Here is a 17,860-nt window from a genome sequence, read left to right on the forward strand (position 1 = left end):
ATTGAATGTCAGCTGGCATATCGGCTAGTTCTATTAAATCATTTGTATGGTCTGCTGTCCTAGCTGTTCATTGTCAATGAATAGGTTACCATATTACAACCATAAATAACTGAGGGGAATTTACCAAAACCTGGAGCAGCGAGAATTCAGATCAGCTGTGTATGGCAACTAGCTTTCAGCTTCAAAGCTTAAAGCTGATCTCTAGGTTTTAGTGAAGTTTGAATAGTTTGTTCTGGGCCAAGCTGGTCCAGACTATTTCACCTTAAAGCGGTTGTAAACCCTATAAAAAAAAAAAAAAATAAAAACAAAAAAACCTGCAAGACAAAGGCGTAATGAGCTAGTATGCATCGCATACTAGCCCATTATGTGTAACTTACCTTAAAACGAAGCCCTGACGCGGACCCCCGGACATCGCTGCGGGCGCTGCCATGATCCCTCGCCGTCTCTTCCGGGTTCGGCAGCTCCGGCGCGCTGATTGGCCGGAAGAGACGGCTCCGAAAAACATAATTCAAGGTCCCCCCGGACCTTCAGAGCGCATGCGCCTGCATGCACTGTAATTATCTCCAAAACCGTGCCGGTTTAGGAGATATTATTTGTACCTACAGATAAGCCTTATTATAGGCTTACCTGTAGGTAAAAGTGTCAAAAAGCGGGATACTACCGCTTTAACAGCCAATGACGTGGCTGTCTGTGCTGTAATAACTGTATGTAGCATTAGCTGCATACAGTATGCTGTGGGACAGAACTTCTTATTCCGCTCCTGGAAAAAGGTGGAGTTGGGCTGAGCTCTGCTCAGCTATTTACAGGAAGCTTTGTACTTTCTGAATGAATATTCCTCTGGCTGAGGCGGAGATCGTGCTGTCTGACCAGCTTGGTCCAAACTAACTGTATAAACGTCATTAACCACTTCTGGACCACAAGGATTTACCCCCTTAATGACCAGGCCATTTTTTGCGATATGGCACTGCGTTACTTTACCTGAAAATTGCGCGGTTGTGCGACACTTTACCCAAATAAAATTGATGTCCTTTTTTTTCCCCAAACAAATAGAGCTTTCTTTTGGTGGTATTTGATCACCTGTGCCATTTTTTTTTTTTGCTATAAACAAAGAGCGACAGTTCTGGAAAAAAAAACATATTTCTCTTACGTCCTCCGACAGTCGCCGCCCATTCATACAGTCTTCACCAATGGGGTATTGTCTTCCTCTCCTTAGGAGTAGCTAGGCAAAAGACTTGTTAAAACAAAAGCATTTCCATAGACACACCCATGGGGGCTGTCCCACTGGTCCAATACCCCTCCTGCAATAGCCATCTCAACTCAGTTTGTCTTCTGCCTAGTTCAGGAGAAGTCAGGCTTCCCTGTGCTGGGGCTACAGTCTTAGCCGCCGCCTTCCATTTTATCATTTTATTTTCTGAAAAGTGTCATTTTTTCTTTGCTTTGCTAGCTGTTTATTTTGTCAGCTTTTAGTTGGATCTTCGGATGAATATAGAGTTTGCGGAGCTGGGAATCAGACTGGTCGTCCTGGTTATCCAGGACAGAGGATCAGACCGCCATCGAGCGTTTGGCAGGCTATGTGTTCGCCCTGGACTCACAAACGACCCATCCCTGTCCCCAGGGATGCAGCCATGTGAGGTGGCTACCTCACCGGACACATGCACGGTTCGTCCGTGCACTCCTGGTGTCCTGCGTTTTTGGCTGGCGGCACTCCCCTGCCATCTGAGGGTGGGCGGTTTTCCGTTTATTATGAGGCACCCCACGCTATTGGGTACAGGTAAGTACACTCTGTGTGCGGCCTGTCTCTGGGGTCGGCAGTCCTCTGTGTCTGTGGTGTCCCCTGTGTCTGTGCGTTTTTGGGCTCCCTGATCCTGGTCCCTGCTGGGGTTTTTCTCTCGCAGCCTGCGCTGTGTGGGGTTTGGGGGATCCCTCTCCTGTGTCACTAAGGTGCTTGGAGGTACAGACTAGTGTGGCGACCGCTGCGGGGTTAAAAACCGCCGGTCCGACCATTTTAGGTGTGGGCAGCATGTCTGGCTTCAATGTGGGCGCTTGTATAGCATTGTGTGTAGTGTCTCTTGGTGCCTTACGACACCATCTTGTGTGTGGCAACGATCGTTCGAGCACATGTCGGCGGCCATTTTGCCAAAGCCTCCCATTGCTTTGCATAGGCATCTATGTTTCCTTAGCCTCTGTTCAGTCTCTGCGGCGCTGTCCATTTTATAATTTTATTTTCTTTTCCTCCATTGTGCAATCTTCCTGGCTCAGTTTGTCCCTGCCAGCCATTGTAGCGTTGTGTGGCAGGGGTCCGCGGTGCTTTAAAGGGCCAGTACCTTTTTTATATATAAAAAAAAAAATAACTTTTTTGCAATGGAATCTCAGGACAGCAATCTCAGGACAGCAAATTCCCTCCAGCTTTGGTGGGGGATTAATGTTCTTCTGAATCCTCTACTCTGTCTAATCTGGCTGCTGTTGTGGCATCTTTGGTGTCCAAAATGGATGTGCTGATGTCGGAACGGGCTGCTAGAAAAAGGCCTAGGATTTCTTTTTCTTCTGATTCTGAATGTGACATGGTTGCTGCAGGTAGCGTGCCCCTTTCAGGGTCTTGTTCTTCTCAGGACCCGCAAGAGTCTGAGGGGGAGGCGGAGGTTACAGGGGTGGGGGTTTTCCCCCCTGGGATGCCGGAGGACTCCGGCTGTGGCGGATTGGACCAAGGTGCTCAGACGCACACTCGTGGCTGGTTGTACCCCTCCCACTACCGTGGAGATGGTGGACCAGATTTATCAAGGGGTCATGTATTTGTGCGATGCAGCTTTAAATGAGGCCCCTTTAGCTGCGCGCCTGTTCAGTGTCGCAGTGCTTAACCGTCGGTTGATATGGTTGAAGAGCTGGTCGGCTGACCAGAAATCTAGGAAGGCGGTGGCTGACATTCCCTATGCGGGGTCTCGCCTTTTTGGGGAATCCCTGGATGAATTGGTTAAGGGAGTCACTGGGGGCAAGAGTACACTGCTGCCCCAGAATCCTAAGGGCAAGTTTTTCCGCGGTAAGCAGGCCCCTCCTTTAAACCGAATCAGGGTTCCTTTCGTGCCTTCAAGTCACAGGACAAGGGGAAACCCTTCAAGTGCCAGGGTGGCCAGAGAAAGCCCTGGGCCGGCAAACAAAAATCCGGCCAAGCTGGTGCGGCGGCTCAGTCCGCCTCTGCCTGAAGGGGCGCCCTCACCCATTTCAGGGGTGGGGGGACGTTTGCGCGGTTTCCTCCGACCTTGGCTGCTCCGAGTTCAGGACAGGTGGGTTCAGGAAATCATTCGATCAGGATACAAGATTGAAATTCTTTCACGGCCGGCGGATAGATTCTTTCCCTCAAATCTTCATTTGACCCCAGGGCGGTTACAAGACCTGCATCTAGCAGTGCAGGATCTCCTCGCTCAGGGGGTGATTTGTCCAGGTGCCTCATCGGGACAGGTTTCGGGGGTTTTACTCGAATCTGTTCACTGTGCCCAGAAAGGAGGGCAAAGTGTGTCCGATTCTGGACTTGAAAGCTCTGAACCGCTTTGTGCGCGTTCGAAAATTCCGCATGGAATCGCTCCGCTCGGTGGTGGCCTCTCTGAGCCCGGGAGAATTCCTGGCCTATATCGACCTGAAGGATGTGTATCTACACATCCCCATATTCGAGGGTAATCAGAGGTACCTCCGATTCGCTATCGCGGAGGAACACTATCAGTTCATGGCGTTTCCTTTCGGTCTCGCTTCGGCCCCATGGGTCTTAACCAAAGTGTTGGCGCCTGTTCTGGGACTGCTGCGGGCGCAGGGCATTGCGGTCTTGGGTTATCTGGACGATCTCCTGTTAAGATCGAGTGCCAGTCAGAGCCTGCTGCGCGATCTGTCCACTACGTTCCAGACGCTCCAGGAGTTCGGTTGGACGATCAAAGTTCAGAAGTCAACCTGGTCTCCTTCGGTTCATCTCCCGTATTTGGGAATGGTTCTGGACTCTGCTCAAGCAAAGGTGTTCTTGCCGGAGGACAAGCTCCGGCCCCTACAGTCCGGTCAGGTCCCTCGGGGACAACGAATCCTCGTCACTCAGGACCTGTATGCGGTCCCTGGGGTTGATGGTATCGGCCTTCGAGGCGATACCATTTGCAGTTTCACACGCGGTCTCCCCAAGCGGAGATCCTGGCCAGATGGGACAGACTTCCTCAGTCCTTTGGACGTGAGAGTGTCTCTGAGCCGCCAAACCAGAATGGATCTCTTGTGGTGGCTTCAGTCCCCGGCTGTGTCGGAAGGGAAATCCTTCCGGCCGTTGCTATGGACGGTGATTACCACAGATGCCAGCCTATCGGGCTGGGGTGGCGTCCTGGGCAAGCTATCTGCCCATGCCACTTGGTCGGAGGAGGAATCCTCCCTTTCCGATAAACATATTGGAATTGCGAGCGATCAGGCTGTGCCTGCTCCATTGGTCGGATCATCTTCAGGGCCGTCCTGTACGGGTGCAGACGGACAATGCCACTGCGGTGGCGTACATCAACCACCAAGGGGGCACCAGGAGTGCCTGGGCGGCCCAGGAAGTTACCAATATTCTGTCTTGGGCCGAGACTCATGTCCCGGTTGATATCGGCAGTTCACATTCGGGGTGTGGGGAATTGGCAGGCCGATTTTCTGAGCCGCCAGACCCTGGACCAGGGGGAATGGTCCCTACACCCGGAGGTGTTTCATATGCTGTGTGCGAAGTGGGGATCCACGGATGTGGATCTGTTCGCGTCTCGGCTAAACCACAAGGTGGAAAGGTTCGTGGCAAGAATGCATGATCCTCTGGCAGACGCCTCGGATGCGCTGGTGGTGCCCTGGCATCAGTATCGTCTGATCTATGCCTTTCCTCCGATTCAGTTGTTGTCCAGGTTCCTTTGCAGGTTAGCCTCGGAACCAACAATGGTGATTCTGGTGGCGCCGGACTGGCCACGCCGGTCCTGGTACGCGGACATCGTTCACCTGGCCGTCAAGCCTCCATGGCGGCTGCCAATGCGGGAAGATCTGCTGTCTCAGGGTCCGATCTTCCATCCTGCTTTACAGTCGCTGGCTTTAACGGCATGGCTGTTGAAAGCCAGGTCCTGAGAGACGGGCCTCTCCTCAGAGGTCATTCCCACTTTACTCAAGGCTAGAAAAGCCTCGTCTGATAAAATTTATTACCGAACTTGGAAAGCTTATTTTGCCTGGTGTGAGTCCAGGCGTTTCTCTCCTCATTCATTCTCGGTGGCGAGAGTGTTGGCTTTCCTCCAATCTGGTGTGGACCAGCGCCTTGCGTTGGCTACGATTAAGGGCCAGGTTTCTGCGCTGGCTGCTTTTTCAGTGCCTAATTCCTTGATTCGCACCTTCATTCAAGGTGTGCGTCACTTGGCTTCTCCTAGAAGGGAGCCTTTCCCTCCATGGGACTTGAACTTGGTTCTGTCCGTGTTACAACGTTCCCCGTTTGAAAACATCAGGGAAATCTCGTTACCTCTGCTATCTGAAAAGGTTGCCTTTCTGGTGGCGATCACTTCTGCTCGCAGAGTGTCGGAGTTGGCGGCAGCGTCTTGCCGCTCCCCTTACCTGGTGGTTCATAGGGATAAGGTGGTCTTGCGACCAAACCTGTCTTTTCTTCCACAGGAGATTTTGGTTTTTCACCTCAATGAGGACATTGTCTTGCCTTCGCTCTGTGCGAATCCTAAGCATCCTAAGGAGATTGCGTTGCACTCTTTGGATGTTGTCAGAGCAATCATGGTTTACCGGTCGTCTGAATGAATCCTTTCGGACATCGGATTCTCTTTGTCCTTCCTGAGGGACCTCTGAAGGGTATGGCTGCGTCTGGGGCGACCATTGCAAAATGGATCAGACAGACAATTGTACAGGCCTATTCGTTGAGGGACGGGGTACCACCCTTCCCTGTCAAGGCGCGCACTCTACCAGGTCGGTGAGTGCGTCCTTGGCTTTCCGGCATCAGGCCTCGGTGGCCCAGGTGTGCAAGGCTGCGACTTGGTCGTCAGTGCACACCTTTTCCAAATTCTACAAAATGGATGTTCTGGCATCAGCTGATGCCTCCTTTGGCTGCAAAGTTCTCTGTGCGGCAGTTCAGTAAGGGACCCAGGTTTTGTTGTGGGTCCCTGGCTGTTGGGGTTGTTTTACCTCTTGGTTTTTTGCTTTCCTGGGTTGTTGCTCCTGCTGAGCATTTTTTGTTACCCAGAGGGGGTTACCTTTCTGTTCATGTAAGGTTCCTTTCTCTGATATGGGTACTGCGTTGCCTTTTCTGATGGTTGCGTTTCCCACCCCTCATGTCTACATTGGGACATCCCCATTGGTGAAGACTGTATGAATGGGCGGCGACTGTCGGAGGAAGTAAGAAAACTGAATTTTTGTAAAATCTTACCGTAAAATTCCTTTCTCTGAGTCCTCCGACAGTCGCCGCCCCCGCCCCTCTTTTGGGGTTCTTATACACTTAACTGCTTTTGATACCAAACTGAGTTGAGATGGCTATTGCAGGAGGGGTATTGGACCAGTGGGACAGCCCCATGGGTGTGTCTATGGAAATGCTTTTGTTTTAACAAGTCTTTTGCTTAGCTACTCCCAAGGAGAGGAAGTCAATACCCCATTGGTGAAGACTATGAATGGGCGGCGACTGTCGGAGGACGTAAGAAATATGTTTTTTTTTTTCAGAATTGTCGCTCTTTGTTTATAGCAAAAATGGCCTGGGCAGCGACTGTCGGAGGACTCAGTGAAAGGAATTTTTTAAGGTAAGATTTAACTTTCTGCTATATAACATACTCAAAAAAAAAATTCAATTTTAGGCCAATTTGTTTTCTGCTACATATTTTTGGTAAAAAAAAATCCCAATAAGTGTATATCGATTGGTTTGTGCAAAAGTTATCGCATCTACAAACTAGGGGAAAGAATTTGTAATTTTTTTTTTTTTTTTTTTTTTTTACTAGTAATAGCTGCGATCTGCGATTTATTAGCAGGATTGAGGCGGACAGATTGGACACCTGACTGACACATTTGGGGGGACCAGTGACCTTTACTACAGTAATCAGTGCTAAAAATAAGCTCTGCTACTGTACTAATGACACTGGCAGGAAAGGAGTTAGCACCAGGGGCAATCAAAGTGTCCCTAGGGGGTGCTTTATAACTGGGGGGGATCGGCTTGCTGCATGAACAGAGACCTGTGTTCCTAAATAAGAGGAACACAGGATTCCTGTGTTCATAACTGACAGAACAGCAGACTGCCATGTTTACAACGGCAGACCGCCATTCTGTCTCCACGGGGGAGTGATTGCGGGTGCCCGGTGGCAATCGCGGCCACTGGACCCACTGATTGGCTTCCCCTGTGGTCAATGAGCGCGTGCGCCCCCGCGAAGCAACATACAGGTACGGCGTTTCACGGGACAGAGCTGACCTGCCGCAGTAAAATTACAGCGGCTAGTCGGCAAGCAGTTAAAGAATAAGTTCACCTTTTAATAAAATAAATGTGCATTTTTTTTTTTTTATATACTCCTTTTATTCCTTGATATTTTTTGAACAAAACTAGTCTGGAGAAGCTATAGTGGTGACTTTATCGCACCTACTAGCTTGTCTGCATGTGATTTTTTTTTTTATATGCATTTTTCTCCTGCCGCCTTGTAAGTAGTTTTAACCTTTTTAACTGCTTCAATACTGGGTACTTTACCCCCTTCCTGCCCTGGCCAATTTTCAGCTTTCAGTGCTGTCACACTTTGAATGACAATTGCGCGGTCATGCAACACTGTACCCAAAATTCATTTTTTTTTCTGCGCAAATAGAGCTTTCTTTTGGTATTTAATCACCACTGGGTTTTTTTATTTTGTGCTGAAATGTTTTTCTTCGTTTTCTGTAAAGTTTTGTAAATAAGTAATTTTTCTCCTTTTTTTTTTTTTGAGGAGGCTGCATTGATAGGCTGCACTGATGAGGAGGCAGCAATGATGGGCACTGATATGTATCACTGATGGGCACAGATTGGTATCACTGATGGGCACTGTTGGGCCTGCACTGATTATCAGTACAGGCCTCCCCTATGAGATGTTGCTGATCGTTGTCATTGGCTCTTTAGTAAGATCAGGGTTGAGTTGGGTCACGCCCGACACATGGTGAGACTGAAGCAACGTCATATGACATTGTCCCAGAACGAGCAAGGATCTCGCCCGCTGTTTTTTGTCTATATGGCGAGCGAGAGGTAGTTAAAAAGCCTGAATTTTTAATTACCACACAGAGTTCCTCCTTTCTCTCCCTTTTTGCGGAGCCCATTGTAAAACATCATGGTTGTATGGTAACTCATTCTGGAATCTTGGCTCCTGATATCCAATTCATCCCATCCCATGGTGATACTGGGTAAAGTGCAGCCATACCCCCATCTTGAGGCCACAGTAGCTGGTAAGCGGCTTGAGAGTTGGGCTTGCATTTTTGGGTGTAAAGATTTTGGTATACACAGTCTCAGTTTACACTGGTGCGATGCCCATCGCGCTCTAAGCAAATGCACAGCATTCATGCGATCTGCCTTGGGGGGTACATGTTATATTAACGATACCCCAAACAGATCGCAGAATGCAGTGCGATTGCCAGAATCGCTTTGCATGGGGGGGGGGGAGGGTTCTGCACCATTTTGGTGCAAATGCGATACGATTTCAGCCATACAAACTGTGCCTGAAATCGCTCAGCACAGGCATCACATGTGATGTGCACAGGAATGCGGTGCGAATCACATGTGATGTCTGCAATCACACCAGTGTGAACCTAGCTTGAAATATGGATTTTTGTCGATACACAAGCATTGTTCCCTCTAATTTTTTACTGTGCTGAGCAAATAAAAAAAATTTCTGAGCGCAAACCTTTAGACTGAGCAATTTCATCAAAAATCTGTTGAATCCTCGCTTGCAGCACCATAAATAGTTTTGTACCAAAAAAAAAGACTTGTGTGTAACATATGGCACAAGTCTTGTTCCAAAAAAAGCTTTAATTATGGGGCTGCAAGTGAGGATCCAACAGACACGTACAAACCTCTGGAGGTAATACTCTCAAGGTGTCCTGGGTATAGCTCTACTTGCAAAAGCAAGGCCCTACAAACAGCAAGCACATTGTTACACATAAGGATAGCCAAAGAACTTTTCCCACAGGGATGCAATGCAGATGTTCTCCTGATGTACAAACCTCTGGAGGTAACGTGTCCTGGATATGGCTCTACTTGAAAAAGCAAGGCTCTACTAACAGCAAGCACGTTTTTATACACATAAGGATAGCCAAAGACCTCTCCCCACACCGATGCAATGCAGATGTTCTCCTGATGGCAATCATTTTTACAAACCCTGTTCCAACTCTCTTTGCTACCTGATTGCAAGCTGCTGGTCAGGGGAAGAGGTCAGCAAGATAGGCCACAGATCCCATATTCCTTTTTCTGGTATCTCAGATGATTTAATGAGGGCAGAGCGGGACATGGAATGCAGCATGAAGCCTCTCTGATGGGTATGCCTGTCCTCTTTCTTCCTACCGTGGCACACAGCCCAACTCATGGCCCCCAATCAATGCAGAGATGCCAGCGTTCCCCCCGCGAGACCCGTGCACTTACCTCAAGGCAGCTTCTCTTCAATCCCCGCGTCTCCTCAGTCCTCCCGCCTCCTCCTCGGCCAATGGCATAGGGTTTGCCTTTCGGCCAATCAGGAAGCGGGAGGACCCGCTCCCTGATTGGCCAGGAGGAGGATCCGTGTGACAATAGCGAATTTTCATTCGCTATTGTCACACAATGGGTGGGCTCGGCTACCTTTACGTCGCCTGCGGTTGCGCGGTCTGAATTTGTGCGGCACGGGACCTTCAATTAGACTGCGCGTCCGTGCATGCGCGCAGCTTAAAGGGAACTTTGTACACAAGTATAAATGAACTTGCACAAGAGCATGAATGTTTTTTGTTTTTTTTTAACATTCTTATTTACAGTTTTTGATATATCTATATCATGTATATAAAGTGTGTGTGTGTTTTTACTTGATTGTTATGAATTTATGCACTTTATATTTAAAGCGCAACTTGGTTTTCAATAATAAAACATTTTTACATTTACGATTTTATTTATTTTTTTACTTTTTGGAGCCTGGAAAGCATTGTGATCTGGTGATTGCTGTTGACATGCAGGACTCCTGCAGACTGTTGTGTAAGCGGTCTGCCTATACATCATACAGGCAGTTTCACACTGAAAGGAAAAATGAACTACTACAGTGCTCAATATCGCCCTGGTAGTCCATTGAGAACTACAAGCAGACAGCCGCAAAGGAGGTTTGTACTTTGTAGTTCATTCATTCACAGAATACTGCAAATAAATGATGCAGCTGTGTGGGCAGAGTCCCGCACAGTTGCACTCTTTTAAAAAAGTGACAGCTGGAACAGGGAACTTATCCCCCATACTGCTGTCACACAGCAGCTGCAGGAGCAAGAAAATGTTGCATGCTCCACCCTTTAAAACGGGTGAAACATGTTCCCGAATGAGACCAGGAGATTAGTTTTATCTGAATAAGCTGAAGATAAAAGCTGATCAGATTCGATGTACAGCTCCTCTAGATTCTTTTTGCTGTATTCTAAATACATTTCTCTCTTCTATATTTATTTTTTCCATAACGAGCAGTAGTGGGCGAGAAAGCTGTAGTTTTTTTTTCCCAGCAGTTCAACAGATTAGGCTCATTGCAGCATTTTCATGACAAACTTAATTACACATTAGGAGAAGTCTCTAAGTACTCTTTCACTGCACTGTTCCTTGGTGAGGCATGACTTGTGTACCATTGCTAAAGTCAAGGTGAACCCATGCTGCTTGTCTGGACAGGAGATCTGTGCCAGTACTTCCCACGCTTCCCTTCTGATGAGCTGCCTGTGAGTGAGACAGTGTCTAACAAGTTAGCATAACCCAGATTCCCACCTGTTCTAACTTGTTGTCCAGCATCACACTCCAAACATTAATGTCATCTCAAGTATGGAAAGTAAAACCTCTCTGAAAGCCTTCGCTATAATGCATGTCAAACCAGGTCTCCAGTTGTAAGTAGTATTGCAGGCATATGCCAAGTTGTGGCAGGGAAACCTTTCATTAACACATGTTTATTTTTTGTGTAGTACAAGATTGGACAGCTGTACATGATCAGCAAGCATAGCCATGAACAGAGTTCGGATGGAGAAGGGGTGGAAGTGATCATCAATGAGCCTTATGAAGACCCCATCCATGGAAAAGGGCAGTACACGGAGAAAAGAGTCTACCTAAACAGGTGTGTTTATAAATCATAATTTTAATGAATTTACCTGTTTTCAAGATGTTAACTTTTATGTCCTTTTCACATTTTACATGGATGTTGTACCCCATTTTCATGGTCCTATTTCATATACAAATGTGTTGCTGTTCTTATAGCAAATTGTTCTATCTCGCTATCTTCCTCATCTAAGTTTTCATTCATGATGATGTGGCATGTTAGATGCTTTCTCCATTGCCGGTATTCCTCCATTACATTGTGGCATTGTTACATTAGCTCTTCTAAGCGTACAGTACTAGTAAGTATCAGGTGAACAGCTATAGCCACAACTGCTCACTTGATCATAAAGCAGTCTGTGTTTGGAGAACAGACCAATGCCTCCTGGGGTGTAGTACAGTGGAATTCGCATTAAGCACTGTTTGCTGAACTTTTTCCCAGTACAGGATTTATTGAAACACCGCACGAGCAGTATAATCTTTTACTTACACTGGCTTTCTCTTTCGTTCATTGACGGACACAACTCCTTATCTTCTTGACCATTGGGTTATACTGCCCCCTAAAGGAGTAGGACAATAGGCAGGAAAAATCTTGACTACGCCTATGGGGCAGTCCCAGGGAGTATACGCCCACTCTTCGCTATAGGCACTCAGTTTTTTATCTGCCTAGTCAGGAGTAAGGACCTAGTTCCTTGCTGGGATCTCTGGTACTGGCAATTTTTTTCCTTTTTAAATATAACTTTTTCCTATCTTTGTTTTGTTCCTGTGAAAATCTACATTTAAATGGAACTTTTTCCTATCTTTGTAGATTTTCACAGGAACAAAACCATCAACTGCTGAACTGGATAATCTAGATCCAGAGGGTCTCCCCAGTCTGGCCAGCGAGCACACACACGCACGCACGCCTCAGCTCTGCGCTATGTCGTCCGAGACATAGCCCCACTGGACGGGGGCTGGCCTGTGAGTTAAACGTCTTGCAAGGGCACACACGACCTGGCCTCGGCCTGAGTTGCAGCATTCCTCCTGGCCAACAGCCACCCACATTCTGTTGGAGCGGTGGTCTGTCAGGAATGGTGCCCACCCTGTTACTGATATGGGAAGTAGCTGTCATCCCTCTTGAAGTGGATGTGGGCCCCTCCCTGGGACCCCTGGGTTCCCCTCCTTCCCCCAGCCCATCTAAAATTTCAGTGGTTTGCCACATGCTCTTAAGGGGGGCTTGTTGGAGTGGCAGCTTACTGGATTTTTCCTGGTGCGCAATGGGGAGTTCAGCAGGTTTCCTCGCGACCCTGGGGGTTATTGACTAGGGCAGGGATGTCCTCTGGGCTCCCTGCTGCAGTTGTTTGGCTGGGAGAGTGGATGGTTTAGCATCTGTGGGTCTGCTCCTCACACGGCTGGATCCGGCAAAAAATTTAGGCCGCAAGCTATGTGGGGCAGCCTCAGTGAGGGTGGCTGAAGCCACTACCCTCTGTCTGGGCATCAATCCTCCCTTCCGCTACCCCTGGGGGGGTCAGCTTTGCTGGGGCTCGCACCCAAGCGCTTGGGCATGGACAAAAATGTATGCTGCAGCCGAGTCGGGGGGCCTCCATTGGGGGGGGGGGGTGGCCCCAGTGAGGTTACTGAAGCCCCCTGCCTGGCTGGGATCCATGCACTTACAGCTGGGCCTCTACAAAAATTTTGGCTGCGGCTTGTGGCCTACTAAGCCATGCAGCCAGCTTGATGCCTCCCTTGGAAGGGTGGCACTGTGGGAATGGTTTATTTTTTTTTTTTTTTATGGTAGCCATGCCACCATTATTGTGTAGGGTACTTCCCCCTTTTTAGCACTGCGGGCCCATCGGCGTACCCTGCCTGTCCGCTTTTTTTTTTTTTTGCAGGTGGTCCATTTGTGGGCCCTTGGTCGGGCTCCTTTTGTGGAATCGCGGTCGGGGCTCACAGTCGCCGGCCCTCCCCTGATATTTTTTCTGGGTGAGCTTAGTATATAGCGCCCCCCACCCTCCCCTGCTTTATCTGTCTCATTTAGATCCTAAATCTGTTTTAGCCGCCAGGAATGTGAGTCACCCTACTGGGTCTGCGTCCACGCACCCTTAGTGCTCAGATAGTGAGGATGATTGCTCTGTTCCTCTAGCGAAGCATGGAAGGCGCTGGTTGATGCACCGATTTGTGTCAGTGTGGGAAATTTTACAAATGGAGGATGTGGCTGATGCTGTGTCGGAGGCGCCGGTACCTTTTGGCACCCACAGGCCCTCCAAGGCGGCGAGGGTGTTCCCCTTTTCCGCTTATTGTGGCAAAATTGTCACAAAACAGTGGGAATGTCCAAAACGCCCATTGTGGCCCCTAAACGTTTTGCTACGCGGTATCCTTATAAAGATTCCCTGCTACAAGTGGATGGTCCCACCTGTAGTGGACTTACCGGTTTCCAGGCTGATTTGGTGCTTAGGCACCAAAACCAATTTACTATTGCCCTAATGTCGCAAACTCTGACTGAGTGGGCTAAAATTACACCGAGATCTGGAGGGGAAACAACTTCCCCCTGCCTTTTGTGTAGCTGGCAGATCAGTTGGTCCAGTGGCTACAGTTTCTGTGATGCCTCTTTGGATGCGGCTCCTTTGATTCTAGGCTGTTTGTATCAGCAGTGGTCCTTCAGCGTATTATCTGGATAAAATGCTGGTCTGTGGACCAGACTTCTTCTAAGAAGGCCTTATCTGATCTCTCCCTTGTAGGGGATCGTATGTTTGGGGCTTCCTTGGATTACATCATTAAGGGTCTCACAGGGGGGAAAAGAGTACTCTTCCACAGGCTACTAAGGATGTGGGCCATTCTTTACGGCTCAAAATAGGCCTTTCCTGTCCCTGAGGGTCTAATGACAAGGGGATCAAAGCCCCTCAGGGCCTCCACTGGAGTTTCCAAAAGGACCTGGTCTGGCAAGCCAGGAGAGGCTTTTACAGACCTGCGGATCTGCATGGAGGGGTGCCCTCACACACATCTGGGGTGGGGGGAAATCTTCTCTGGTTTCCGGAGCTTTGGACCTTCCTGGTACACAAGTGGGTCCACAAAGTCATTCGGTCTGGCTACAAGATAGTTTCTCCTTACAACCTGCACTTGTCCCCAGATGGCTTACGGGGTCTCCTTTGGGGCAGTACAAGACTTGTTTCTTAAAGGGGTGATTGTTTTGGTTCCAACTTCGGAACGTTTTCGGGGGTTTTTACTCAAGCCTCTTTACCACTCTCAGGAAGGAAGGCAAGGTACGTCCAATTCTAGACCTCAAGGCGCTAAACTGCTTTGTGCAGGTACAGAAGTTTGGAATGGAATGCATTTGCACGGTAGTGGCATCCCTACATCGGGGATTTCCTCCACATTGCCTTGGGCAAGGAGCATTATCCGTTTGGGGCATTACCCTTTGGTCTCGCCTCCGCTCCTCGGGTGTTGGCCCCAGTGCTAGCATTGTTGTGTCAGTGGGGAATCGCAGTACAGGGGGTACCTGGACGATCTTCCAGGAGCAGAGCCTCCGAATGCTCTGATGGACAACTTGGAGATTACTCTGCAAACTCTGAGGGAGTTTGGTTGGTTTCTGAACCTTCAGAAGTCTGCTCTGGTTCTGTCCAGAAAACTGGACTATCTGGGTCTGAATCTGGACTCTGCCTCAGCCAGAGTGTTTCTGCCTTTGGAAAAACTCCAGACCTTGCAGGAGGCAATTCAACTTCTGTTGTCCAGCAGACAATCATCCCTCTGGACTTGCATGCAGGTGCTGGGCCTGATGGCATCCTACCTTTTTTAAAGTGGTTCCGTTTGCACAGTTTTACACGAGATTTCTGCAAAAAGAAGGCATTCTATAGTGGGCAGACTGATTTAGATCCAGCCCTCCCTGCACATTCCAAGAAAGGTACAGAGGTTTGTGGCACGGTCTCAGGAACCTCTGACAGACGCCACAGACGCATTGGTGGCTTCTTGGAGTCAGTATCGTCTGATTTACGTCTTCGCCCTCTCAAACTTCTGCCATGACTCCTGTGCAGGATGGAGGCAAAAGGGATTCTGGTCATTCTAGTGGCTCCAGACAGGCCTTGCCGATCTGGTATGGCTGGTCACCGATGCTCCTTGGAGAATTCCTCTCAGGGAAGATCTGCTGTCCCAAGGGCCAATCTTCCATCCTGCATTACAGTTGCTGGCTTTAACGGCTTGGCTGTTGAAAGCCAAGTGCTGAAGGATGGAGGTTTGTCTAAATTTTCGGATTTCTGTGCTGTTAAAGGTTAGAAAATCTACCTCTAGGAAGATCTACCATCACTTAGAAGACGTACATTGCGTGGGGTGAGTCTCTTGGGGTTCTCCCTCGCTTCTTTTTGGTTGCTCGGATCTTGGTTTTCCTCCAGTTGGGGGTTGAGCAGCGCCTGGCCTTGAGTACCATCAAAGGCCAGGTTTCGGCCTTGGTGATTTTTCTTTTTTTTTTCAACGTCCATTGGCCACACATTCCTTGATGCGTTTATCCAGGAATTTGTCACTACTTCACAGGTTCCCCTGCTTACATTGTCCCAGAAGGTTGCCTTTTTCTGGTGACCATTACTTCTGCACGCAGGATGTCGAGCTAGCGGCTTTATCTTGTCCATCTTACCTGGTGGTTCAGAGATAAGGTGGGTCTTTGTCCCTGTCCGTTGTTCCTTCCAAAGGTGATCTCTGATTTCCATTTGAATGAGGACATTGTGTTGCCTTTCCTATGTCCCAGGCCTAAACATCCTAAGGAAATTGCCTTGCATTCCCTGGATGTGGTTCTGGCAATCGGGGTGTTCCTGGCAGCTACGGAGTCTTTTCAGAAGTCAGACTATTTGTACTCACGGTTGGACCTCGCTTCTGCTGCGACCATTTCCAGATGGATCAGACAGACAGTGATTCAGGCTTCTTCAATTGGCAGTCAGGTTCCTCCTTTCCTTCTTAAGGCACGCTCTACTCGGGCGCTTAGTGCCTCCTGGGCCTTCCGTCATCAGGTGTCAGTATTGCAGGTTTACAAGGTGGCCATCTGGTCGTCTGTGCACACTTTCACAATGTTTTATACGGTGGATGTGTTGGCATCTGCGGATGCTTCTTTTGGCCACAATGTTTTGCAGGCCGTTGTGTGTGTGTGTGTGTTTTTTTTTTTTTTTCTAGGTGAGCTGCAGTTGTTTATAGTTGAGCTCCATATTACGTGGTTGGCTACGGTTTAACCTTGGGAATTTTTTCTTGCTGTTCCCACCCCTCATGTTTGACACTGCTTTGGCACATCCCAATGGTCAAGAAGATAAGAAGCTGTGTTAGTCAGTGAACGAAAAAGAAAATGGGATTTTTGACTAACCGTAAAAACTGTAAAATCCATTTCTCTTAATGTTCATTGACAGACACTGCACCCATCCCCCTGTGGAGTTGGCTTTCTTCTGATACTGCGTGTAACAAAACTGCCTATAGCGGAGAGTGGGAGTATACTCCCTGGGACTGCCCCATAAGCATAGTCAAGCTTTTTCCACCTAGTGTCCTACTCCTGTAGGGGGCATTGTAACCCAATGGCCAAGAAGATTATGAGCTGTGTCTGTCAATTGAACATCAGAGAAATGGATTTTTATGGGAAGTCAAAAATCCCATATTTCTGCACTCCATGTCCTTTGTAATACCAGCTGGAGTTGAGCACAAAGCCCAGCACAAACATGAAGAAAAAGAATGTTCCACAAGAACACAAAGGAATCCCCTGATTTTATTTGTAAAAATTAGTGCAGCCTGTCCTTGGTAAGAGTACTAGTAAACACACCGTGTGCCAAGATGTAGTAAGTACACAGGATCTTCCACTTATCTGTTTCAGTGGAACATTGCAAGAAAACAAATATGTTGCCTCTAGCTGCCTTGCTGTATAGGAGCTGTTCATACCACAAAGACCTTTTACTGCTTATGTAAATATAGGGTAAAATTTCACACTATTTTTTGCTCCTATGGATTAATTAAAAAGGCACATCGGGCTCCTTTTTAAAGTTCATAGATATTTATTATTTATACATATTTGTGTGGTAGTGTGCTCAGCAAGCTATTGTATTTTGACAAACCGTATGCAGAAAGCATGGTATCAACAGTAGGTATGGATGCAACTGTGGTACGTGAGCATTGCGATTTTGTGATTGCATTGTCTAATCGGCATGTATCCATAGACGCAAAGATTTTCTTAGGAAATGTGAAGACTTTCAATTCTTAGTCGTGGAATCGGTGTCATAATGCAGCTTTAGTTGCCCAAAACAAGTTTGTGAACCCCTCTTGATTTGTCTGGATATTTGCATGAATGGGCCCATAGAGTGGCTTAATCTTCACTTGAGTCAATTTTCTTTCTTGAAAGATAAAATGGTTCAAGCCCAACCCTGAGCAAATATGACCCCACATACCATAACCCCCCCCCCCCCCCCGCACACACACACCATCTGAAATCACACGATTTCAAAGCCTGCAAGTTGCATCCGAAATCACCAAAAGTAGTGTAGTCGCACAGTTTTAAACACCGTGATTGCCAGCAATAGACTGTGACTTGTCATGCAATTTGACCTGTCAGATCACGACGAATCGCCCCAATGTGAATGGGGGTGTAAAGCCTGAGGGTCTCTAGTGAAAATGCTATTTGTCTGGATTTTA

The 17,860-nt window shown here is 48.1% G+C and overlaps 1 protein-coding gene across 1 annotated transcript in view; it reads left to right on the plus strand.

The window, feature by feature from the left end:
- The window catches only part of LOC309568665 (cytoplasmic phosphatidylinositol transfer protein 1-like), a 279,806-nt gene that overhangs the window by 114,022 nt on the left and 147,924 nt on the right, over positions 1-17,860 (plus strand). The window contains exon 2 of the mRNA XM_082274403.1: positions 11,110-11,258. Coding sequence (XP_082130529.1) covers positions 11,110-11,258 — 149 coding nt within the window. The remainder of the gene's footprint in view (positions 1-11,109; positions 11,259-17,860) is intronic.

The sequence above is a fragment of the Pelophylax lessonae genome (genome assembly GCF_965119305.1).
Source record: "Pelophylax lessonae genome assembly, chromosome: 12".
Lineage (NCBI taxonomy): Eukaryota > Metazoa > Chordata > Amphibia > Anura > Ranidae > Pelophylax > Pelophylax lessonae.